The sequence below is a fragment of the Caretta caretta genome, chromosome 3 (assembly GCF_965140235.1).
Source record: "Caretta caretta isolate rCarCar2 chromosome 3, rCarCar1.hap1, whole genome shotgun sequence".
Lineage (NCBI taxonomy): Eukaryota > Metazoa > Chordata > Testudines > Cheloniidae > Caretta > Caretta caretta.
In genome coordinates, this window is record NC_134208.1 from 201,948,828 (window position 1) to 201,976,538 (window position 27,711).

Sequence of the window (27,711 nt, forward strand, 5' to 3'; positions counted from 1 at the left end):
ACATGTAACAAATAGGATTAGATTAAAAAGAAAAGGAGGTAATTAGTAAGGGGAGTTTCTGGTACATATAGGGTGGAAAACAAAATAAGCTATAAAGTTGATGCCTTCAAAATTCCCATCCATGACTCCAAGAAGAGAAAACAATGGATCTTGGGGTGTCCTACAGATCATTTTTTAAAAAGAAATACCCTGCTATTGAGAGGAGATATCTTCCATCTGATAGCCAGAGGATTGGTTGAAAGCCTTCCCCTTTTTTACTGGAGTGCCCTGAGAAGTTATAGAGGGACCATCAGCTCACAGGTTCAATTTTAGCAAAAACTCATAAGCAATCTGTTAAAAGATAGTGTGATGCAAGGATAGCAGAGTAAACTAGGAGCAACATATACAGGATGAGATCCTTACCCCTCATTCAACTGCTTTACTCCTGGTAAAAGGACCAGAGTGAAGTCAAAGCACCCCACAAGCCCTGTTTCCTGTGGTGCAGGAACCAAGGAAGACAGCCACTGGCTCCTCACAATCCCTTGTGGAGGAAGCATGCCTGAGGCAGGAGGAGCACACCAGGGATGGAGATGCAGCTAGTGGTATTGCAGAGATTCTGGGCAAAACTGAGGCTTAGAGAAGACTGAGTAGGATGCTGCAACTTAGACAAGCCCCCAGGGCTATGTTATGCCTTCAGCCTCTGCAGCATATAGAGAAGATTAGGAGAGCACAAAGGTACTTACCCCTATTGCTTTGGTTAAAGCTAACATAGCATTTTACTATGTACCTGTGAAAGAAGCCCTCCCATTGACATAACACTGTATACACTGAGGGTTAGGTCAGTATAACTGCGATGCTCAGGGGTGTGGATTTTTCACTGATGTAAGTTTATAGTACAGATCTGGCCTCAGTCTCATTGGGACTTAGGCTCCTAAGTCACTTACGTGCTTTTTAAAATTTAAAGTATCTAAAGAAATGTGGTATTAATTTTTGATACACAGATATTCCCACTTTGTTTACCTTTATTCTTCAAATCTTCATCTGGCTCATATGTTTCAATTATCTGCATTGCTCTTTTTGAATCATAGAATGGGAATAAAATTTCATTCAGACGAGGATCTCGTTGATGCTAAGGTTAGAAAATAACATAATTTAGCAGGACTACTTACTGCAAGGCTATATGCCAAGAACTTTTCATTACTGCAGATGAAAAAGAAAGAGCTGGACAATTTTTTTAAACTAGAACTTACAGAATATCCCAATTGTAACTTCAGCACTATATAAATTTAAATCTAGTTATCTAGGAAAACAACAGGCAGTTTGCTCATCTGACATGTATTATTGCTATTTACTCATTACAATAAAATAACGCATGTGGAGTATGTGCCAATAAAATGTTGACAATTAACAGCAGATCCTTTAATAACTTGGTAAATCATCTTCCTTCGTCAGAAATCTTTTATGTAGGTCATACAAACTGATGGGCCTGACTGATGGTTACATAATTATCCCTTCATAAAACTTGTGTCTTCATCAATATGGATGACTAGAATAAACATTAAAAAAAAATAATAAGTTGCTACAAATATTCTATGCGAAAACTGCATTTGGAAATATGTTAACTGGTGTCTGTTATCTCTGCGAATCGTGGAGCTACTGGGGCTTTCTGAAAAAATCACCTTAGGATCATAGAGCAAATACGAAAATCATTAAAAAAACATCTTCACAGTGTCATCCCAAAATGTATAGCAATTAATGATGTAGGGATTTCATGATATCATACACAAATATTGTTTGGACTATATTTAGGCATAGTAGGTATCAGTGACTTCCAATAAATCTCTAAAGGCCTGATTCATGACACATTCACTTTAGAGTGTGCAATGCAATTTTCACTTTTATTCACACTGGATTCGAGCTGCACATGGTGTGCCTGATTCTCCATTAAAAAAATTAAAAACATAATTCAACTGAGTAGTGGCATGTAAGCGGATGCAAAAGCAAAACAAATAAACAAATATGACCATGGAAACACTCTTTTACCCAGGTAGGTGCAGTTTTAAAGCTGTAATTTACATTCAAAAATGTAACATAGGCCACCCCCGTACTGTTGACCAATAATTTAGGAGTGGACAGTGTGGGATGTCTATGGCTTAAGGCACTATAAGCATTTGCTGTAATTCCTTACATCCAAATATTTTGATATTCTGTTCAACATCAAGCTATGTCCAATCAAAAATAAGCAACCTGATCTCAGCTTTACAACCAACACATTGGTATGTGTGGTTGGTTAATTCTAAGAAATTACAACTAATGCCCATTTAAACATGCAGTTAATGAAGCATCCTTTTATTAATGCTATGGACAGTTGACAGCATCTGAAGTATAGCTGTTAAATTCACTATACGTTGGCTATCAAGATATCTAAGTAAATCTCAGATGAAATATGAAATGTAAGCAGCTGAACGCAAGACACACCTTGCTAAGCATCTCTCAGGAGAACAACACTAGCATGCAACTGTACAGCCGACCACATGTAATCACACGTGACAAACTTTGCACCAATAGTGAAAATGCATCATTTGAAACAACTGAAAGAAAGAGGAGGGGAGGCTCTTATTAAAGAAGAGTGATCTTCCCCACTTCACTCTTCCATGGATAATCGTAAATAGAACAGAGGTGACACAGGGGAAGAAAATAGATGGGAGAAGGTAAACAACGCTTCTTAGCGATCACAGCCAAAAAATTATTGCAGGGAACTAACAGTAATATTTTTGTTGTTGTCATCATGATCACTGCTCATTATCTTATTTTTTTTCCCCATTTGGGCAAAACATAAGTCTCTTTAAGTTTACTTAATTAAAAACAATTCTAGTAGTACTTGACAATTTGTGTGATGTTATAAAAAAAAAAGGAATGTCAAGCAGGATCCCTTGCATAAATGTTTTATGCTAGTGAGTTTGTTGGCACAGGGAATTTATAATGCAAAACAACATAGCTGACCAATATGAAAAGCATAAAGGCCCCAGGACTAATCACATATGTCCAGCAAAGCTGCTGTTGCTTGTTCTAGTTACCACATTAGACAGGATCCATACCTTTCTACTAGGTGTTCCTTAACAAAAGGAGGGTAAATCATTTAAGGGGGGCAGGGGTAGAGGGTGCCTGTTTACTTTGGAAAGAGAAAGAGGGAAGAAACAGATGCTCTCCAAATATGGCCACCTAGCCATTTACCTCCTAGCCAGATAAATACTTGCGGATATGTGAAACAACTCATGATTTGCTAGAAACCAGTTTCATTATTGGGATTTATGAGGTCCAGCAGAAATATTGGCCCCTCTCCACCAAAAACAGAAAAGGGAAACTTACTAAACAAGAAGGATCCAATCTCCCATTTCATCTCATCTCTTTGCTTAGCAGAAAGCAGGAGTCCAGGCCAGCCTGTACTGAATTACTACTTTTGATAATTACACACATAGACCAAAGCTAAAATCTGTGGCTGCGAGTAAATGGCAGGAGGAAATCTCAGTAGCTTTAGGTCTGTTTCATTTTTCTATTATTTTTCCTTTTCTTTAGACTGAACTTAAAAAAAGAACACATGCACAGAAGTGCCTGACAATAATTAGACTTTTAAAACAACTCACCAGCATTAATGATGATACATAATTAAATTAACTGTCAGCCTGCAGCATTAAACAGTCAAAATGGAGCTAACAATTTACCTCAGCCAACAGACAATAAAAAAAATGAAAAAAACTCCAGAAAAGCCTCACTTCCAAATCAGAGATACCCAGGAACATACGCTCATCCTTCCCTAAAAACCCTATCAAACAAATTGCTTTTGCAACCTACAACATGCCTGGAAGGTCATCAAATTCAGGCTATTTTGGAACAAAGTGGAAACAAGTTCAGAAGTTCCAGGGCACATCCTCACTAAGAACGCCTTGCCAGCAGCCACCTCTTTTTTATAATGGTAATAAACTTTTATTGTTTGCAGGATTGCTGTAGCCATGTGTGTCCCAGGACATGGGAGGGACAAGGTGGGTGAGGGAGTATCTTTTATTCGACCAACTTCTGCTGGTGAAAGAGACAAACTTTTGAATTACACGGAGCTCTTCTTCAGTTCTGGGAAAGATAGCGTCATAGCTAAGTACAAGGTGGAACAGACTGTTAAGCACAGGAATTACCATGCTGCAAAGGACCATTCAAAATGAAGTGGGCCATTAACAGTTCTGCAACCATAGAACAAAGGAGAGTTAGGGCACATCTACACACACAGTGCTGTACCCACAGAGTTGTTATTGAGCCATATGATGCACTGGACGAGGGACACCACTTGTTGAGATAGGCTCATAGATTTTAAAAGGTGTTGTGAGGGGTCTGCATCATTGTAGCAGTGGAGAGATGTCTGCAGGTTTTGCATCTGTTGCTCTGGCGGGGTCTGGTGCCACTGAGTTGGTATGTCGTGGTTTGTGCAGAGCTTTGCGTTTGATGATGAGCTTGGTAAGGTTGGGAGGGTTATTTGAAGGCCAGAAGATGGTGTTCTAGAAAGCACTGGCACTCACTCCATGGGTGCTCCTGGGCTCGAGCACCCATGGAAAAAAAATCATGACTGCTCAGCACCCACAAGACACGGCTGTTCGGCAGTGCCGCTGATCAGCCCTTTGGCGGCTGGGGGAGGTGCTTGGGGGAGGGCGGAGAACAGCCAGTGGCGGGCAGGCGGGGGGAGCAAGAGGCAGAGTGAGGGCGTGGCCTTGAGGGAGGAATGGGGATGGAGTGGGGATGGAGCACCCCCGAGGAACAATAAAAGCCAGCGCCTATGCCGGAAAGATTGCGTTCAGGATGTGGTCCCCATCAAATATGGGTGGAATGAGACCATCGCTACGTTCTCAAATGAACTCACGCAGAAAAATGACCAAAAAGACCAAAACACTGTATCAACCGTCAAACAATCACTCCATATCTGGCCTCACAGCCCTTGTCTTCAAAGGAAGCCTGCACGACCCTTTACTGTCTCTTTCAACAATCTGTAACCCTGGTTCCTTGGTTCTATGACTGCAGAGTTGTTAATGGCCCACTTCACTCTCAATGGCCCCTTTAAACATGTTGTTAGCTCTTATGCTTAACAACTGTGTATTTATCTGTGACACTCTGAGTACCTTTCCCAGATCTAAAGAAGAGCTCTGTGTCTCTTTCAGCAACAGAAGTTGGTCCAATAAACAGTATTACCTCACCCATCTCATCTCTCTCAATAAGCGTTTACGTTTTCCAGCTCGAGCACCTGTGCGGACTACAGAGAGTGCAGGCCATACGTGAAGGGAGAAAGAGACGATGTCTTAGGTAAGTAGGTCCCAGGTCACTTAAGGCCTTACACATCACGACCAACACATTAAACTCTACTCAGACTATGACTACACTAGAGAGCCGCTCTAAGCCGAAGGGAGAATGCTCTCCTGTCGACTTAATTAACTCACCCTCAATGAGCAGCAGTAGCTATGTTGGCAAAAGAAACTCTCCCACCGACATAGTGCTGTCCACACTGGTGCTTAGGTCGGTGTAATTTATGTCACTCGGGGGTGTGGATTATTTACACATCATACCAATCCTCGTTCCTACAAGCACTTACACATATGCCTAGCTTTGTGACCATGGATTTCAATGGGACTACTCATAGTAGTCAGATGAAGCATGTATGTAACTGTTTCCAAGGTTGGGCCACATTTGGGGCAGCCACTGAGCGTGGTTTACTCCATGTGCCTAGTCCACTGGACAGCGGTAAAACTGTTCATTTCATCACTACTTTTCCTCTACTACTTTTAAAAAAAATCCTTTGTGTTTGGTTCACTTTTGGAGATCAATAAGGTATATACTGCTTTTTGAACAGGGAGCAAAGGGGCCCTCTTTTAGATACACTGATGCATGGTTAAATCTCTGCATAGAGAAATGAGAAAATAGCAATTTGCTGTGGCTGTTCTTGTTTAAGTTTGTTCTTGGATAACTTGTCAGTTCACTCAAAGACTATAGAGAAGGAATACAATTCTGCAGTCTGTTGGGAAAAAAAAGAGTTTTGTGGCACAAAAGCTGGGGAATTACTTGGTGTTCGCAATACTTCATTTGTTTCAAGTAAATTCTGTCAAATTCACTTAAGTGGTGTGTAACTCTGTAAATCATACTCCCACTTATCTTAATATGATTTAGAAATAGAAGAAAATCACACACTTTAATAAAACACTTTTTCAGAGACTAGACTGAAGAAACACTGCAGACTCTTGCTAATAAATGTGCATTTTAGAAATACTGCTGCCAATATAGTTCCTTCTATCCTACATATTAATATTTTCAGAATCACATACAATCCATTAAAATATCCTTATGATCCACAGATTTGTAATAAACAGAAAATATTTGATAGTGGAGAATCAAGCCACTACATATAAAAGCCCACTTCATTTTTCTGTTATTCAGATTCAGCAATCAGATGCCTAAAAGTAAAATAACTGCTTATAACAAAACACTGAGTATCGTTTAGTTGAAATTACTTTGTATATAACAGTATAAAATGTATAAAACATACACAACAATAGCTTCACACCACAGCAAGTAATCAACAGAAGCAATCCGCAAAGCCAACATAGAGAAAGCACAAGAACATATACGGTTGAAGCTGATTTTTGCACCTGGATATTGCCATAATGAAAAGATCAGCAGATCAAAAGCACAGCAAATGATGGCATGATACATGCAATGAGAAGACTGGAAGAAGCAAGCCACTGCAGACAGACTTGTATGGTAGTTAATGTATGAAAAAGCTTACTTCATTTAGAAAGCTCACTAATTGGTCTACCGTTAAATAATCAGTTTTGTCTCCATTGCTGAAAAGAAATTTATTAGAAAAAGTAAGTTTTCATGTATGATGCTACAGTAGGTATGATTTACATGTTGACATTGTTGATACTTTCTAAACCTTGCAGTTTCCTAACACTGAAGTAGCTATGTATTCTCAAAATGAACAAACACTGTCAAGGCAAACAAACAGTCTATGCTTGCTACAGTATAATAATACCCTCTCTTCTCAGTATGATTTAACAAATGTTAATTTAGAAAACAACATGTAAGTCCTCCATTTGAGAAGAATCTGATTGAACAAACTTTTAGACTTCTTGCTTAATCTAGTTAGTTCACATACTGTGTTAATAACCTAAAGGAGCAGGTTAAAACTGTAGGTAGTTAGTAAAGCCAATGCAAAAAAAGTTCCAGGTGCTTCTTTTAACTCATGTAAAAGTTGCTCTAAAATACAGAGTTAACTTTTACATGAATAATTTGGGGGAAAAGACAAGAAAATGTAGATGTGACTTGGTTTGCAAATACTGTACATGGAATTAGGAGTTACGGTTGGAAATTCTTTACCATGTTCAGTGTTGTACCGGTAATACTAGAAATAGACTAAAATGACAGTAAAACAATTTAAAATTAGTTTAATATTTAACTTACATCTTCCTAAAGAGTTCCTCTATGTCCGTACGAGGACATATTTTTTGGGTTAGTTCATAAAATTTCTCATAAGTAAAAGCGGGAGGCTCAATTTCATCATTCTGGAAAAAAAAACCAAAACGTAAAGGTTGATTTAGCAAGAAAGAGCCAATTTACTTATTCTATTCTATCAGCATGTCTGAGTATTAGAAAAGTATTAGTAACATGTGCCTAATGCACGTAGCTTTATTTATATTTTCTGAGAAGAGCTCTCCATTTTTTCCTTACCCCAAATCTGTTTAGTGCACTTATATTCTGACTACATGGTAACATTAAGTCTGTGAATGATAAAATAAATAATAATAATATGTAAAAAAGTAAATACAGAACAAGGACATAGTCTTTATTTTGCCTGTTGAAGTTAAAGTTAAAAAAAAAAATCATTCAAGGTACCATGTGAATGTGTGAATTTAAATATTCAACACACTGGGACATCAGAAAAAAGTCCGATCTAACTTTGGTACCATTTAGTATAAACCACATTAGTAAACATTCCTGTTTAAGTGAAGTGATGACGCACCTGTCTGAGAACACAAGGCATGTTTTTTTCACATGACACAAATGACTTAACACATAACGATATAATCTGATCGATTCTGTGATTTCTTAATATAAAAAATGTTATTTTAAATTGGCAAATACCTTTCCACTGGGAAGCCCTAGTTCCTTAAGTGCCTGAAAGATCACCTTTTCTGTTTTACCTGATGCAAAGGTTCTGGTAATACTAAGAAAAAGAAGAAAAAAAGTTAGTCACTTTTAAAATAATCAGTTTCAGTCTCTTACTCCTTTTCTCCTCCAACATTTCCCCCTTTTTTCAAACGACGTATGCACGTACCTCTAGAGACAATTGTGGACCAAGCCCAGTTGTAATAATGCTGTAAGCTTCCACAGAGCAGAAATACTCCACCTGCTCTCTGTGTAAGGCAACTACTAAAAGATTTAGCAAAACAGTGATCTGCCCAAAGAACTAAGAGGTTTGTTCAGTAAGAGTTGTGCAACACGTTATTCTGCTGGCAGTTTTCAACATGATACATAGACAACTTACTGTGTCAAAAAAAAAAGCAGCAGGGTCTACAAACAAGGTAGGTATTAGCCAACTCAACTCTAGGCTTTGCTGCTTCCTCTGTGTTCACAGTTGTGACTCCTACTCTTCTACACTATTAATGTGTCCATTTTAAGGCAGTCATCCCACAGGAAATCCTGATCCATTCCCATTCCTCTGCTTCCTTCCTCCTCTCTTTTGAAGTTATTTCTCCCCATGAGAAACTCTCTAAATTCTGATACCTCATATTTTCCACCAAGACCATCTTCCACACACAGAATTTTGTTACTCTTTCCTTGCTGTCCCTTCTTCCCTTGAAAGGCTCTCTAATCCGGTCCAACCAAGGCTATTCCTCCTCCAGACAGACCACGTACAACCATATTTGCTTCCTTCCCACTTCCACTGAGACACTTAAACTCCTGGACCAATTTGGTTTCTTTGTATAAAAGATGGATTTATTTCACCATCCATTAGACTAAGCCCTGGTCTACACTAGGACTTTAGATCGAAATTAGCAGTGTTAAATCGATGAAACCCTGCACCCGTCCACACGATGAAGCCCTTTTTTTTGACTTAAAGGGCTCTTAAAATCGATTTCCTTACACCACCCCTGACAAGTGGATTAGCGCTTAAATCGGCCTTGCCGGGTCGAATTTGGGGTACTGTGGACACAATTCGACGGTATTGGCCTCCGGGAGCTATCCCAGAGTGCTCCATTGTGACCGCTCTGGACAGCACTCTCAACTCAGATGCACTGGTCAGGTAGACAGGAAAAGAACCGCAAACTTTTGAATCTCATTTTCGGAGACTGCGGGAACTTGTGGGATAGCTACCCACAGTGCAACACTCCGGAAGTCGACGCTTGCCTCGGTACTATGGAAGCACTCTGCCGAGTTAATGCACTTAGAGCATTTTCTGTGGGGACACACACACTCAAATATATAAAACAATTTCTAAAAAACCGAATTCTATAAATTCGACCTAATTTCGTAGTGTAGACATACCCTAAGAGCCTCATGTTTACTTGGAACACAATATATCCAAGTCTATGATGTCTGATGTGATTAATATGGAGACTTTTGTTTTATTTCTGTTTCCACTGGAGATGAGCTTCAGAAAAGTCAGATCACAGCCAGCCTTCCCCCCCCCAAAGGGCTGAGCCAAAATCATGGGGCCAACTACTCCCCAAGCTTTGGTGTCCAGATCTGGAGACAAATACTGTGGCTTAGGGCACGTCCATAATCCTAACATGAGCATTACATCAGGAAAGACTTCACAACAGTAATCTGACTAAAATACGCTGCCTTCTATATCACCAAATGAATTTTCCAAGACTTCTTATTAATATCATGGACACTAAGTAAATACACAAAGTGAAAGATGTGAAATACACTGTTCCCATTATTATATATTCCCATATCAATCAAGATTTGTTTTGTTCTCCAAAACACTGAAAACCACTTGTATAAATATTTTCCGACCAATAAAATGAAGATCAGCAAGCCAAAGATATAAATGATAAATTAATATTTTTGGTCAAGATTTTTTTAAAACAGGTGCTTAAAGTTAGACTCTTACGTCCATATTTAAGGACTTAAATAAGTAGTCCGATTTTCAAAGTCGTTGAGTACCCAGTAACTCCCATCGAAATAGGGGCTGTGATGCCTAAAGTTACACTCCTATTTTTAAAAAATCTCAGCTGTTATCTATTGAACCCTTTCTAATTTTCAGCGACATTACACTCTAATTTATATAGATTTAGATTGCATTGGTGAATTTTTGGTTCAAGGTAAACTAATATAACCAGTTTTAAACCCATAAAAATGTTTCCACCTGGGGTTAAACTAAAATTAGTTTAACAAACTTCAGTTAAATTGGTGCAACCAGCGTGTGCAGACAAGAGTTTAGGACAGTCGCAGTGTGGTATCTACTGACAAATGCTTACTTTTTATAATGACCATTTCATTTTCGACCAAGCTATACCAAACTTCATGTGAAACACTCAGTTCTTGTAAGGTTTGCACATGAATTTCCAGATTAAAACTGCTCAGATACATTTGACAAAGCAAGTAAAGTAAACACTGAACGCCTCTGAGATTTGCCCACCACCAATTGTTATGCGCGCTCCCTCCCCAACCTATTGATGGAAACATTTATGCTATGCTATGCTTATACCCATACAGGCTATGTTAAATTCCCCAAAAAACAACAAAGGAATAGAGTCCTGCACCTTGCATAGTCTATTACACCAAGGGAAAGTCGGGGCAAACTGTTACGAATTGGTAGCATTTATACCACTTTGCACTGTTGTAAATGACTGCACAAGGTGCAGACCTAGGAAGAATCAGGCCTACAGAGTTCCACTTTCCCAAGGCTTGGCATTCGCCTAGGCCTTTTGCTGGTTGTAGTGGGGTCTATGTTAAAGTTCAAAGAAACACAGATTTCTCATTTCCCAGAGAAGACTTTTCCCTCAGGCTTTCTTTAGGCTTCAATGTCAAAATGAAATCAAACTGACAGAGTTTATTTTCCTGTCTCATGTTCCTAGTCCCCACCAGCTCTGACATGGAGACTTGTCTTCCTGAGGGAATGAAAATCCCATATATATCCCCATAGCTGCCAGGTCTTGTGCAACTCTAGCTCACGTATTTCCTCCTCTGGGTGACCGTGAGCAGTAGGACAGGTGTGGGAGAAGATGGAAGCTGATCCCTCTCACCCACAGATGTGGGATGGAGGAGGCAGGGTTGACTGAGTAGCCTGGAGAAGTCAGCCAGTATAAAGATATAGGAGGAAAGCAGGGTGTAGCCTATGCAGCATAGAGTCTAAGGGGTTGTTTAGGAAAAGCAGAAGGAATGGGAGTGCCTGAGGAAGCCGGGGGGAGGAGTTATCAGGGATGAGGAGAGCCTGGAGCACTGGGGAGATGCTGGGATGGGGCAAAGCCTGGAGACGTGAGGGCGGCTTCTGGGGGAAAAGAAAGGTCAGGAGTCTGATAGTTGCTAGAGGCAGGGTGAGCCCTGGACCCATTACCTCCCTGGCCTGCCTCCTTTCACCTCCTGTCCCCATCTATGTCCTATTCCCCTCAACCCTGGCCCCCACCTTGTGCCCCTGTGCCTGTCCCCACTCCCCTTCTGATCTGCTCCATGCCAACATGTCCCTTGTGCAGTAGATGGCCTCCTCCTTCTCCAGGCTGTCTGAGGGCCAGTTGAGACAGAGAAGAGAGTCTCCTCCCTATCCTCACTGCTGCGACGTCACATCATAGCAGCCCCCAGGCCTGGGGGAAAACCCTGCTCAGCCCCTCCAGCAGGGCTGTAGGAATGTGTGATGAAGCTGCTCAATGCATGACACCTGACAGACCAATATCTAGCTCTATGCCCAGTAGGCCTTACTGGAACCCAACAGGTCTCAGGGGCTATAATCCCCATTGGGACCTCAGTGCCGAGGGAGAAAGGGAACATCCATGGACCCTACCCTTCAAAGCTCTGGTCTCAAGTGCAGGACAGGGTCAACAGCCTGGGTTTTCCTTTCCTTTAATCTTAAACTGCTTCCCCGCCACCCCTTCCTTTCGCTCAGTGTCCGCCTCCCATATTCTCCTAAGGAAGGCATGGAAAAGAGAGAGTGCTTGCACCAGAGGCTTCTCTAATTAGCCCGGAAAAAGGGCTGCCACACCCTATCAGAGGCACCTAGATGAGTGGCCTGATTTTCAGAGGTGTTGAGCACCTGCAGTTCCTGTTGAAGCCACTGGATTCAAAGTTACAGTGTTCAAAGATAGTTCAATGAAACCACATGTTCTGTTAATCCAAGAAGTCTGGCGTTTCACAGGATGACACTAAATTAATTACCATATATATTTTTCTGAGAGGTGCAGCGCTATACTCCTTAGCTTTGAAGGCTGAGAATCTGAGCAACACGGAGTTTCCCTCTTTATAGCATGAAACAGGATTAGATCGGTCACAAGTGCCAAATGATTTGGTGGATTTATGGAAACTAAAATCCCTTCAAGGGAGTACTGCTGGCTGAAATCCACATAGTATTCTTGAGTGCTAATGCCTGCTTTGGAATGTCTGCATTAGCAGTACAGTACGTGTGAAATCCATGCACTGTACCTTCATATCTGTGTAGCAGTCTACAATAAATTGAGTGCGGCACATTAATTATTCCATCAAAAGACTGGACTGATTTCTTTTTATGCCTGAACTGGCCTTTGTTTGAGCAAACATCAGGATCCTAGACTTCAATTCACTAGCATATTGTGCTAAAAACACTTTGAAACTGAGCCCTTTTGGAGGCCTGCTTGCCTCGACATGGAAATTGTGTAAATCTATGTCAGAGTGGTAGCAGTGTTAAGTCTGTATCAGCAAAAATAAAAACAACAAGGAGTACTAGTGGCACCTTAGAGACTAACAAATTTAGTTGGGCATAAGCTTTTGCGGGCTAAAACCCACTTCATCAGATACATGGAGTGGAAAATACAGTAGGAAGATATATATAATAGTACATGAAAAGATGGGAGTTGCCTTACTAAGGGGGGGTCGAGACAATTCAATTCAAGTGGGTTATTATCAACAAGACGAAAAATCACTTTTTGTAGTAGTAATCAGGATGGCTCATTTCAAACAGTTGACAAGAAGGTGTGAGTACCAATAGGGGGAAATTAGCTTTTAGTTCTTGTAGTGACTCATCCACTCCCAGTCTTTACTCGGGCCTTATTTGATGGGGTCCAGTTTGCAAATTAATTCCAGTTCTAGGGTAACAAAGGACTTAAAATTGAACAGCTTTTAACGAGAGCCATTGATATGTACTGAACAGGACAGTTATTTCATTTAAACCACCTATTTGAGATCCATGGATCTGACAGGAAGATTTAAGTCATTAGAGTGACTGGACTGTGCTGTCCCCAGTGGATCTGCATGCAGAAGGGGATGGATTAACCCTCTTCAGCATCGTTCCCCCAGCCCCATTATTCTGCAGATACCCCATCCACGGGGGCGCTATTTAGAAGGTGCCCCAAGGAGGTTTGGTGCAAGACCAAGGGACCAGCAGGGGACTGGCCATTTGAAAGTTGATATATTAATAAACCAAAGCAGCATTCATTCCTTCAAGGTGCCCTCCTTGGCTGCGGTTATGGTTGGAGTCATGCTGCCAAAGGAGAGACGGGGCAATGGAGCAGGCTCTATGGTTCTGGGGGTTTTGCTGCTTCTCAGCTCCACAAGGATCCAATCCCCACTCTCTTGAAAAGATGCCTGGCAAGCAACTCCACGAGGGGAGCCCCACCATGTTTTCCGGCACTTCTTGCCCCCCTTCCAGGTAATGCTGTGGATGTGGGCAATATGGCCCAGTATTAGCAAGAGTGGTGACTTTCACATTTTTCTGTGCGGGAAGGAGAGAAGGCAAATTGTTTGATAGGATTTTGAGCAGGTATGTGTAAGAGAAATGCAGTAAAACTAGACTATAAGAAAGAGCGATATCAGATGTCTCAGCCAGACTGCTCTAACAACTGCTTACAGAGAAATATATTGTTTTGTTCCATAGTTGCCTTTTTAATCTTTGGCAATAAGTAAGCCAAGACCTGCTGTGGGTTGTATACTGCATGGCATAAATATTGTTCCAGAAGTTCCTGTGAACACAAGAATAATTCTGGCAAAGCTGCCTCTTTTAGTTTTGCAGTGAATTGCATTTCCCAATGTACCTGCTATTCTGTATTTGCAATGGTCTGAAACATTTGTATGCTGCTATTGACAAAGTCTTTACAACCTGCCTTCTAACTACTGAAAAACTCATCCCTGAACACTCAGGGTTAGTGCCTATAAGCTGCTAGATGCCCTTTGCTCCAAGTAGATTTCCCGAGAGTTGAAAGCTCTTAACACTTCACAGGATAGGGCTCTTAAGAAAAAAAATCACTGATTTCTTTAGGAGTTTTTCCTGCTTAAAAAGAAGGAATAGAGCAAAAATGACAATGTCTTAGTTCCCATCTTGTTGTTTATAAATATATTACAATTATAAAATTAATATTATCCAAATATAATCAGCAAGCATATTAATATCATAAAATATGATCTGAGACACATTACACAAAACATATGTGCTAGGTTGCTAAGCTCCTCCAATTGTGCTTACCTCCTAACGGGAATTTTGCCATTTGTGTTTGTCAGAAACGCCAGCTTCATCCAGCTGAAATGTAGAAAGAAATGTTAAAAATTAATATCGTATTTATTTATTTTAGTAAAAACAGGGTTCTAGATATTTCTATTCAGGTTAATGGTGCCTGCCATCTTTGTGAAATGATCACAAAAAACATCAGCAGTTCTAATCTTCGACTCATTAATGATCTTTTTGAAACTCAAAAAGACAATAAGCCACATCCCACCAGCCGGCCAGAGTCAGCCTGACCCTTAGGCAGGCCTGGATTGTAAGGGAAGTACTACAGAGCCCACTGCCTGCCAGAGTGTCCAGACAGAACTGCAGTTCCTGCCTTCGGGGTAGCACAGGGACTGCGTCCTGGGAATTCATAGCACCCTAGAGAAAGTAGGGCCGGGCAGGCAGGAGACAAGTACCACAGCACCACTACCCCGCACAGTGGCCTGAAAAAGAGACAGGAAGTACGCTGAACCTGACAAAGGGTAAGAGAAAGCCGAGGGTGTGCTGGGAAGCCTCGGGAGGCGTTCCGTCTGCTTCCTTAGCGCTCCCTGTGGAGCAGGGCATGGCTACAATGCAGAGCTGTGCTCCAGAGGCAAAATTCATCCCAGAATAATTAGAAAATCAGTACCTCCCTTGACAGACAACCTCTCCCTTGCTACATACTTCCAAAACCAGTATCGCCCATGGGGGTGATGTGTATGTATCAAGGGAAGAACAGACAAGACAATAATTAAAATGACACGTCTCAGTAGATTAAATGTACGCTTGTAAACTTTCTTACACTCTCTCAGGCAGACGCCAAGCTAGGGACTTGGAAACTTGGATGTTTACAATGAAACACGAGCCTTAAATGCGGTTAACACCGTGTATCGCATGGGAGGTTGAAGTCTGAGGGAATTTTTCCTGTAGACTGTTTTGACAATTGCATTGGTTGAGCCAAGAAAAGAAAGGACAACCAAGACAGTTCATATAGGAAAATATGTGTCCAAAAAAAGATACACAGGAGGAAAAACAGGGAGGGAAAAGCCTTACTGTTTCTTGAGGCATGTCATTGGACTGACGTTGTTCGCTCTAAAGTTATGTATGATGGATCCAAGTCCTTCTCCCCATTGCTGAAAGACAAGAAAACACACAGGCACTCAGCTATGGAAAACAAAAAGGGGGAAAGCAGGCCAACCTAATCACTGGGCATGCCTGTCTCAAAGGAAAAACTTTTCTCCTTTTCACGCAACTATACAAAATGTAGAGAACCTGACGTATAAAACTCTCTCCCAACCCCACCTTGGAAGGGAGAGCCAGCATCCAAACTGCGTATTACACGCTAATATTTTATTCTTCGATAAACAAAGTCACGCTGGTTCCCATTTTTTCCCCAGCTACATAAATGCTGCATCTGTAGTGCCATTAAAACAGCTGATTGCCAGCAAAGGAAAGCTGCCCACTGATGGTTTTATTAAGCTCTCTATTTATAGACTGTATAAATATAAATCTCTTTCAGCTGCTGTTGGCAATATTAGCTATTCCTAAGCAACATTATACAATATGTGATGACATATTTAACTGCGTTCTATTTTAGAACAGAAATGAAGCAAAATATTAATAATCTATAGCAGACTACAAGGAGGCACAGCACGTGTGTTATGTGACGAACCAAATCTAGCTGCCTGTTACATATTCCATCATGCTTTCTTTCCAGTTTTCATCCTTAAAAAGTAAAACATTCCACTGACCATGAGGCTATCTTTCAGCAAACAGCAGTACTGCAGTCCTTACATAATTTCTTTATAAGGATCTATTTTTCAACTGTAGTTCACATCTTGACTTTGCTGATTTGTACTGAAAACGTTTGAGACTTAGGGCCTAAAATTAAAACCAACGGGAGTTGGCAATGGAAGCTTTGGGTGAGCAAGGACAATAAGATCAACCCCCAAAACAGCAGAAATCTAATGACATGACAGGCCAAGTTCTATCTCAGTTATGCCCGTATAATGCTGAGACTATTGCATAGACCAGTGGTTCTCAACCTATTTATTATTGTGGTCTGCATTTGCTGCTCTCCATGTGTTATGTGGGCCGCTTCCACACAATATATATATATACTCTACCTGTATGGCCCTGATGTTGTCACACGGGCCTTAGCTGTGTGCTGACTGGGCTGCAAGCAGCCTGTGGATTGAGAACCATTGGCATAGACTATTTGCATCAGTGTAACTGAAATGGGGTTTGCTCCACTGTTCCCTATCAGCCTAATGAGTAGAAAGCCTCTCATTAAAGGCAAAACTCTGTACATGGAGCTTGAACCGACCACGTGTATGCCAAAATCTATTCTAGAAACACTTTATAAATAGAAGTAGATGAGTGTATTTTTCTTTTCATGAATGATTGTTGTACATATCTCTAAAATTTATATGAGGCAATATTGAAGGCTTGAGCAAACTATATACAATAAGTCTGACCTGTAGCCTTAGGTGGCTAAAATAAACTAAAAATGCCCATCTTTAAACACAAATAGCTGCTTTAAACGCACATTGAAATTACACAGTAGTTGTGTAATTTCATAAAGCATGAAAACAGAGCCCCGACTCTGTTTAAAGGCATCATGTTGTGTTCTCAAAAACAAATGCCAAAGCTTTGCTGAAAAGACTTCATATGTGGTTCTCTCATCTTCTTTCCGCTGGGTGATTAAGACCCCTTAGGAAAACCATCTCTCAAAGTTTTACTAAGTACGCCTGTACTGTAGTCTATCAGAGATTGCTCAGTTCTCTCTCACTGTGGTATTTAAGCACTCTTTTACCTGGTCTTTCCTTTTTTTAAAATGTTTTTAAAAACATCCTAATGGAAATGATATGCTGCCGCTGCAAGAACACTGCGGTACCATTATCTGCCCCAGACTGAGCTAGATTTGTCTGACATTCTTGAAAAGCTCTTGACTCTCTTGGCTTTCAATAAGAAGTTAAATTTTAAAAGCCACAGTGTGCAAAAATAACTACAGGGCAGCTAAACTAAACAAAATGCAAGTCATACAAATGTACAGTCTTAAAAAAAACAACAGGTTTTCTGCTACAACATGCCACCAGATGTCAGTAGAAGTATTGTGTACAATGCTGTCAATGCGAACACATGGTTAAGAAATAAAGATACATACCTGTCAACTTGGATTTTCAGGCAACTATATTAAAGCACCAAACCCTTGTCCTTAGCTTTCTCTTTTATTCATCAGGACCAACTGCCCCGGGGCACCACCACTGGGAAAACCCAAGCCATGAATCACCTATCCAGCTCTTTCTTGGTGAAAAGATTAAGTCCTGCTTAGGAAGGATTCCCAAACAGCACTTCCCCAACAGGTAAACCAAGCCTGGGGCTGCTCTATTTTGTGCCAACATAAGTGGATGAAATCACAGAATCATAGAATATCAGGGTTGGAAGGGACCTCAGGAGGTCATCTAGTCCAACCCCCTGCTCAAAGTAGGACCAATCCCCAACTAAATCATCCCAGCCAGGGCTTTGTTAAGCCTGACCTTAAAAACCTCAAAGGAAGGAGATTCCACCACCCTCCTAGGTAACACATTCCAGTGCTTCACCACCCTCCTACTGGACAAGTTTTTCCTTATATCCAACCTAAGCCTCCCCCACTGCAACTTGAGACCATTACTCCTTGTTCTGTCATCTGCTACCACTGAGAACAGCCGAGCTCCATCCTCTTTGGAACCCCCTTTCAGGTAGTTGAAAGCAGCTATCAAATCCCCCCTCATTCCTCTCTTCCGCAGACTAAACAATCCCAGTTCCCTCAGCCTCTCCTCAGAAGTCATATGTTCCAGTCCCTTAATCATTTTTGTTGCCCTCTACTGGATGCTTTCCAATTTTTCCCACATCCTTCTTGTAGTTTGGGGCCCAAAACTGGACACAATACTCCAGATGAGGCCTCACCAATGTTGAATAGAGGGAAACAATCATGTCCCTCGATCTGCTGGCAGTGCTCCTACTTATACAGCCCAAAATACCGTTAGCCTTCTTGGCAACAAGGGCACACTGTTGGCTCATATCCAGCTTCTCGTCCACTGTAACCCCTAGGTCCTTTTCTGCAGAACTGCTGCCTAGCCATTCGGTCCCTAGTCTGTAGGAGTGCATGGGATTCATCAAAGGCAATAACTGGTAAATCATAGGGGAATCCCAGCCACACCATGCTATGCTGGTACAGGGCAAAGGAGTAGCATAAGAGCTCATAGGCCAGCACAGAATCACCCTTCCATTGGCGTGATGCTCCCTGGGCTGCTTACGCCAGCTTTTGGGCCAGACTCCCACCAGCTGTGCCACACCAGAGCATCTGTCTCCTTGTGTTCAATTTGGGACTAGGCAGTACCACACATGGGTCAGCTGGTCTGTTTTACCCAAAGGCTACTAGCTTGCCTCAAATTACCTGGGGATGGGAAAGTCAAAAAAAAGGAGGACTGTGTACAAATTGCACTGGAGCTATATGACACCGGATGAAGAACTGAGCTACCAGTAGGTTCAGGCATATGCTCGAAGGTGTCTGTACCCTGTGCATGAAATGTCACATTATTTGTCAGGCGGTCAAAGATCAAATCCTTGTGAGCCACAAATCTTCTGCAAAAAACTAATTTTTAAGATTACACCATCAAATGAAAAAAAGAGTCTGAATATACAGGACTGTGACAATGTTAAACTGGCAATATATAGCTTTTCCGTCACCAACCCATTCCCAGATTAATTGGAAAACAGGCTAGCTAACGTGTTGTCTCTGTAAAAGGGGGAAAAGGAAGCGTTTATACCTTTCCCACAACCTAAATAGTATCCTAAGGGCTGGTCTACACTTAAAACACTGCAGTGGAACAGCTGCGCCTCTGTAGCTCGTTTCAGTGCAGATGTTACCTACCCTGGCAGGAGGCGTTCACCTGTCGGGATAGGGAATCCACCTCCCCAGGAAGCAGTAGCTAGGTCAACAGGAGCATTTTTCAGTCGACCTAGAGGTATCTACACCAGGGGGTTAGGTCGACTTAACTGCATCACTCTGGGGTGTGGATTTTTCACATCCCGAGTGACAGTTATACCCCCCTAATTTCCTTGCGTAGACCAGGCGTAAAATGGCCACACGAATCTGGGAACAACCCTTTTTCCTCGCTATGAGGGAACTACCAATTTGACTTGTTCTAAATCAGTTACATGAAGGTGAAGTAACAGCAAACGCTCTGCAAAGACAATCAAATCTGTTGCCTAGTGTTCAGCATCACCAAGCCACTAGGTATTGAAAGAATGGCAAAGACCACTGAAAAAATCAAATTCTGAATTCAAGTAAACAAGGACACCGGCATAAAACCTGAATGACACAAACTGTTATTCTGGATTTATATCAGTGTAACCAGGAGAGGAATCTATCCCTTAGTATCTAACCTTAGAGAAGCAATGACCATGAAACTAAATGGAAAAAATGAAGCAGTGGGCACAGAAACTACAGGATGAAGAGCTGAATGCACAACTAAGTACATGGAATGTGGAAAAAGATAACTGAACTAGCTCTGTTAAACAAAGAGCCAGCATTTATGAATGCCTTTAAGTGGAAAAAATGAAAAACATTGACTGAAGAAGCCTGTCTTCCAACGTTTGCTGAATAACTCCATCAAATCCTTTAGAGCTACTCAGTGACCTTGCTTCGTCTTGGTTTCCTCAATGAAACACAAGCCAGCAGTGGTAGAGTGCACAGACTGCTTGATCTCTTAGCTCTGAATTAGCCAGGGCCTTACATTTAACAGGATGAGATGCAAAGTAGGGTCATTGAGAGTGACTAAAAACTGCTGTAACCTTCAGCTCATGCTGTTCAGTCCAACATCATCCATGGTTTAGTTATAGATGAGACCTGTATTACCCAAATCGAGCAAGAAGATTCCACCTTTCCTGTGTCCATGTAGTTTCTCCAGTGAGAACATGAACACCAGGCTAACTCTAGGTCCAACATGAACAGCAGGCTAAGGAACTAGGATGACGGAGTGGTTTTTTGCATCTGGTATTATCCCGAGGGGGTGCCTAGTGCCAAAGACTGATTTGTTAGAGTCCAGGACTTGATAATTTGTGCATAATATCTAAATCAACACTTCTAAGTGGGATCACTATCCACCCCAAATTAAGCAATTCTCCCTCCAACACAGCCTTGCCACCCACACAACAAATCCATCAGCATTCCCATACCCAATTCATTCGTTCCCCTTCTGCCCCACCACGAGCACACTCACAGCCCCAGTGCGCCCCCTTTGCTTCTCTTCTCATGCACACACAGAGCTGCGTGGAAAGGGGCCTGATCCTGAGCTGCTGCTTCCAGACGTGGTCAGTGCCTCCTCTCCCCAGAAGCAGCAGCAACTGAGAGCGCAAGGAGAGGAGACCCCAGTCCCAGAACTCCAGCAGTAGCTGCCCCTAGGGCCCAGGGTGGAGTCTCGGCAGAGGAGCTGCTACCTGCTGCATTGGTCCTTCACTGCTGAATCCCCACGTGCAGGGCTGCCTGGCCTGAGTGTGTAATGTGGAGTCCCTTGGTGGGCCACTGGCAATAAGATTTGAACCTGGGCCTGCTGAACTAAATGCACAAGCTTCTACTTTCTGAGCTAAAAGACTGTTCGCTAAACGGCTGTGCAGACTCATGAACCTCTCTGTGGTCCAGCCACTAGAGGGGAACAGAGCCACACTGTGGAAGCACCAGTTACATATGCATCTGTGAAAGCCCTGCGACTGAGATCATTTTAGTAATTTTGGTGGTGTACTGGCTCGGCAGCGGAGTTACAGATTAAGCTCTTGTTTCGGGCTAGAGTCACCAAGATTAATGTCCAGGGTGACTTACACATCTCACTGATTTCAGGACCTCCACAGCAACTATGGAGCTATCCTTAGGAAGGGAAGAGAAGAGGTTAGTTTGACAAACTAAAGAGGCCACCTTCTGGATCTCATCTTTCACTGGGGAATCGATTCTGGGCAAAGGCCCTGTTTAGCTCGTGTGCTGTCAGCGAGTGATGAACCCGTTAGGGGTTTCAAAATCCTCAGAGAGAATATACCGAGCATTCTGTTAGTAGTCTAGCAGGGAACCAGAACATTTTGTTCTCAACCATTCACACAGTGGACAATAGATCTCCTCTTCCTCAACTCCTATGTCCAGTCAGTCTCACAGGTCACGTCTGTACAATGCAGATTACCATACCTGCGACACACGAAGAAGCAACAGAAAGGAGACTAGACTAGGGATTGTGTAAAATTCATCCCATATCTGTCAACCACAGCCAAGAGTTTCTGTATGTTGCTACTGAGGCTGTGCTATACGCTAAAAGAAAACTCAAGGGCTCGTTTCCCCCCACTTCCAGAATTTCATCTACAAAGTCCCAGCTAGCACAAATGTTCCATGTGGCAAGCAGTCTGATGAACCCAGATGCTTCCACTCATTAACAGAGCGTTTCTTGCTGTGAGGAGTTTTCCAAACATGTTGAGGATCAGACCAACTGGATCTACACCAGTTTGGCTGCTTCTGTGGGAACAGTGTCAAGAACGGATGAGACAAATATATCAGGTATTTTGGTCTAGTTTCACCCAATGCGATGAGCCCTTATCCATTGTGGCTTGTGAAAACCAGTGGGGAGGTATTGGGGCCATTGAAAGTCCTGCAGTAACACTTCCAAAAGGAACATAAAAGAGTGAGGGGAAAAAAAACAACACAGCAAAGATCCTGGATGCCTTTTTCAATGTACAATGTAAAGAATGGCCATTAAGTGAAAATTAAGATACTGACAGATCTTATGAACATGGCATTAACATATCCCGAGGGGTTGGTGATGAAACAGCAATACACAGCTCCCTGAATGGGGAAGCAACAGTTTTGTACTGAGGCCTTCTGATTCTCTGGGAAGGCTTACTTACCACCTCAGCTACATACCATATGCCACATTCCAACACAGTGCAAGAACTACGGAGATACACAAGAATGCTTGAAAATGCAGGAAACCAAGCAGAAAATAAAGTAATCAAATCATGATGAATGTAAGAACAATGAATAATAATAATACATTGTGCTTCTGTAATGTCCTTCTCTGAGGAACTCAAGGCGTTGCAAACATTTCTGAACTTAGCCTCACAGCACTCTTGCGTGGTGGGCGGGTATTATTATTATCCTCATTTTACAGATAGGAGAAGCTGAGGTACAGAGAAATTAAGTGACTTCACCAAGCTCCCATAGGAAGTCTGTGGCAGAGCTGGGAAGAAAATGTATAACTTCTAACTTCCAGTCTTGTGCTCTAGCTATAAGATACCAGCTGACTGAATATTACAACAATATTTGACCAGCTTGCTTGAAAGGTTAGAAACCCTAATTCCCCTTTGAATGCAAGCTTCCAATATAAAATATGAATACGGCCCTAATCCTGAAAACACTTAAATATGTGCCTATCTTCATGTGTATGAGTAACCACATCGAAATCAATAGTTTCTGGATATACAATAATTTCAAAGTATTTGCAGGACTGAGGCCTAAATCACAAATGATTATTCCTTTGACAGGGACAAAAGAATCAACAGATTTCCAGAATTCTTTCCAGATATATTCTGCAGTTTTCCTGAGGTAGATTAGATTTACAATGCACATGCATGTAAAATAAGAGAAAACAAACAAAGATACAGAGAAGTTCTTTAAAAAGAAAAGGAGTACTTGTGGCACTAACAAATTTAGCTCACGAAAGCTTATGCTCAAATAAATTTGTTAGTCTCTAAGGTGCCACAAGTACTCCTTTTCTTTTTGCGAATACAGACTAACACGGCTGCAACTCTGAGAGAAGTTCTTTTTCTTTATAAGGGCTGTGGGAATCTGCTGCTGTTCCCAATGTCTCTGGCTGTACTTGCGACCTTCCTGCTTTAATACACATCATCACTGCTCTTCAAATGATTATTAAAATGGAAGCCCCCTGGTATTACAGGGAGATCATTTTCCAGAACCAGACTACATCTCTGCTACACTGAAAAGCAGATCCTTTCTCTAAAGTGCTCTGTGTGGAAAAACAGTGTAGCAGCCTCTGCTTTCTGATCATCCGCATTTACAGTATTTCTTTCTTCCATAAGTCAATTAACCAGATAGTAATAAAAGTTAATGTGCAATATACTATCCATACCAATTGTTAAAACACTGCCCACTACAAAGTTTATAATTATGCTGAAAATCGGCATGAGTTGTGACGGTTATTAAATGCTGTTGATTGTGAAACCGAGCCTATCCGCTCTGTGATCAGCTATTTGCACTGAGGTTTTGCAGGGTTGGCGGCCTGACGTAGCATCTTTTTGAAAACGCTCTATCCATTATATAAATCTATACAAATTTACAAGGCAATATTCATAACCTTTCAGAACCCAGCTAAAATTAAAATGGCTGCTCCTCGCTGGCAAGAATAGTTACTGATAAATTAACTCAACATCTCTATTCTGCATTTATACTGAGTGGGATTAAATTGTGAAAAATCAACAAAATAAATACAAACGCGACCAATGGAATTTGCCACTTTACACCAAGGATGAATCGGTCCCATTATTTTTACCCATAGTGTTAGTAACACATGCCAAAGGAAACTGTCTTTTTGTTCTGAGTTTGTACAGTACCTAGACCAGTGTATGACTAGGACCCCAAGGTGCTACAATAATATAAATAATAATAGCCAAGACAGCTGATACAGTAAGCACAGTAATAAAATCACTGAAGTTACAGAAGAACTATTTGATAGAGAGAGTATTACCTAAATGTTTTAGCTGATGCCTATTACAATTCTTGTGACTCTCATTCTTGCGATTCTCTACTTAGCCATTAACGTCACACTCAGCCTTGTTTTCACTGCTAGAAAAAAGGAGCAAAGTAAACTAGGCACGGTCAACCTCAGGCTGGGGTATAGTACTGACATTGCCTAATTTGCCATCTGGTAAAACCAAAGTATTTTGTCTTCACTTGGGATAGCTCACATGTTTGTTACCCTGAGGTAAAATGCACCTTTTTTAGCAGTGAAGACAAGGCCTCAGTGGTCTCACAAACCTAGTGATTTATTCTTCAGAGCAGACTAAAAATGAAGAACCAGAATAAAATCATGAACGTTGCTTCTCTTTTATATGTAAATCTTTTGGGTTAGATTCCACATCACATCTCCAGAGTAGGGTTGCCAATTTTGGTTTGATGTCTTCCTGGATGTTTCATCACATGACATAATCTTTACTTAAAGAGTAATCTTGAATTCCTGGAGACTCCAAGGCAACCCTGGAGGATTGGCAACCCTACTCCAGAGATAAGGAGGGGGAGGTCTGGACTCTAAACTACTGCAGGAGCCACCACAGTCCTTACTATAAGAGATGCTTTTACTTATGGTAGCCTCGTCTGAGCGGCATATGGACTGCTTTGCAGGCCAGAATGCCCTAGGCTAGGGCCTTACACTGCTCCTGCACTAGGGGAATTCTCCCCAGTCTGCCACAGCCCCTTTACACTGCCAGAATACAGCGTCCATTGTACAGACCAGGACTCAGGAAGGCTACCTGGTAAATGAAGTAACTTAAGCCCAATCCCGGGCAACCACGAAATTTGAGACCTACAAGCAGTTGATGCAGGTGGTTTATAAAGTTCAATATGCAAACTCGACCAGTCCCTCCATTCCCCTTCTCACAATTTCCCTGGGTGTCACCCTCCCATCCCCTTTTATTTCAGGGATTCCCTTCAACCTTCCACCCCCTCCCTCATTATAGGGGCTCCGCATGCCCTTGTAAACCGTTGGTGCTTGGTAGACCTCCCTAAGTTGTGATCTTTACTGTGGAAAAGTGGCTAAAACTTTATCAAACATCACAATAATCTATAACAAGTGTTGAGTGGAATAGGTACAAAAAGGAGAGAGACAGACTGAATTAGTCCAAACGAAAAGGCCTACTGATCAAACTCAAGGTATACGTTAAGATCATGCCTGGTAAACAAGGAAAGTGTGGGACTGGAAATCTGTGAACCAAAATTGATGTGTCCAAAATTAGGCCTAACTGATGAACAAACTGATGGCTGGCTATGTTTCCCATCATTCCCTTTTCAGGCCCACATTTACTAAAGAGAGACTTTGTGGGGGAAACTAACTAACTGACTGGGAGACTGGTGGACTGGAAGGAACTAGCTTTGTCATCATGACTGCCACCCTCACTATCTCCTGGGACTCCAGGAGCCACTATGACACCATTAGGCCTCTGGTGTTCTGATTCTGAGAGATGTCCTGACCAGACCGGTCCAGAGAGAGGGAATCAGATGATATTGCCATCTCCATCGGCTCTGGCTAAATCCTGACCACCACCTAAGATGTGAGACTTTGGTTCCTGTTGTCACCCCTTCCCCATACCTGTCATTTTCCTTCCCCACCTTCTTTTGCCTTCTGTTTTATAAGCATCTGACTTAGCCAGTCAGGACTGCATATTTTGCAACACTGCTGTAAGCCTGTGACCACAAAGATAGCTAAAAGCAATGGCCTAAATAGCCTGCCGCTGGTACAAGTTAGCCAGGTCTCAGAGTAGCTGACAAGAGCATGTGCTATGCCTGTGTTTCTCCCACAGTGAGATTTTGCAAGTGAAGATACTGGTTTTTTTCTTCCATTTTCTGTTTGTTTTATTTTGACTTCTAGGACATGGGATGGGACTTTAACAGCAGCAGCAGGAACAGCTCCAGCCTACCTCAACTGCCTTTTCTCTTTCCCCCCCAAAAAGATGACTGATCATTCTACAAGCAGGGAACAAGCTTAGTTAACACACACAGGCTAGTATGAAATGGCGGGGGGGGGGGGGGGGGGGGGGGTTGGGGGTTAACTTCCCTGATATCTGTTGGATAACTATTGCAGCGAAACATAATATGGCCTGAAAATTCATAGCATGTGTAGAGAACAATTTTGATTCAGAAAGTTGAGGACACAAAGGCAGTCAGTCCATTTTGGATCTGGTTTTGACCAACAGTTGTAACCGCGAACACGAAGGTGGTTGGGAACTTGGGAGGAAGTGATCATGATTTGATAGAATTCAAGATCCTATGGAAAGGAGGAGATGAGAACAGCAAAACAAAGACACTGGACTTTAGAAAGGCGGGTTTCAATGGACTCAGAGAAATAGCAGGGAAGGTCCCATGGAAAGACCAATTAGGAAGAAAAGGAGTCGAAGGAGACTGGCAGTTCTTAAAAGATGTAACACTAGAAACTCAACATCAAGCTACTGTGATGCAGACTTAAGATATGAGGAGCCACAGCAGGCCAATGTGTCTGCACAAGGAGCTTTTTAGCTATCTGAAAACCAACAGGGCTCCATACAGGACATGGAAGGAGGGGCATGTCACCAAGGAAGTATACATGGGAATAGCAAGAGTATGCAGGCACAAAATCAGGAAAGCCCAGGCAAAGAATGAGTTACAGCTGGCAAGAAATGTTAAAGACAACAAGAAGGGGTTCTTCAAATATGTCAGACAAAAAAGAAAGATCAAGGACGGTGTGGGTCCACTGCCTAATGGAGGTGGGGAGCTGGTAAAGGAAGATGATAGGAAGGCAGAGCTGCTTAATGCCTACTTTGCTTCAGTCTTCTCGCAAAAAACAACATGTGTCCAGCAAAGTTACCATAGACAATAAAGGGGAAGGGATGCAGATTGGGATAAGTTAAAAAACACGTCAGAGATCTTCTGACCAATTTGAATGAATTGAAATCAGCAGGGCTGGATGCTGTTCACCCCAGGATACTGAAAGAATTAGCTGAAGCCACTGGCAATAATATTTACAAACTCTTGGAGAGGTCCCGGAAGACTGGAGAAGGGCTGACACACGGCCCATCTTCAAAAAGAAGAAAAAGGAGGAGCCAGGGAACTACAGACCAGTCGGCCTGACTTCGATACCTGGGAAGCTACGAGAGCAATGTCTAAATCATTCAATCTGCAAGTACCTGGAGGATGACGGGGTAATCGCTAGCAGCCAGCGTGGATTTACCAAGAACAAATCCTGCCAAACCAGCTTGATTTCCTT

General features: G+C 42.0%; 1 protein-coding gene across 12 annotated transcripts in view; it reads right to left on the reverse strand.

The window, feature by feature from the left end:
• Positions 1-27,711, reverse strand: part of PLCB4 (phospholipase C beta 4) — a 330,863-nt gene that overhangs the window by 94,015 nt on the left and 209,137 nt on the right. For all 12 annotated transcript variants that reach the window (XM_048842554.2, XM_048842557.2, XM_048842551.2 and 9 more), the window contains 6 exons: positions 15,716-15,795; positions 14,663-14,716; positions 8,152-8,233; positions 7,471-7,571; positions 6,794-6,851; positions 1,000-1,108 (listed from right to left, as the gene is read on the reverse strand). In XM_048842554.2, the coding sequence (XP_048698511.1) occupies positions 1,000-1,108; positions 6,794-6,851; positions 7,471-7,571; positions 8,152-8,233; positions 14,663-14,716; positions 15,716-15,795 (484 nt within the window). The remainder of the gene's footprint in view (positions 1-999; positions 1,109-6,793; positions 6,852-7,470; positions 7,572-8,151; positions 8,234-14,662; positions 14,717-15,715; positions 15,796-27,711) is intronic.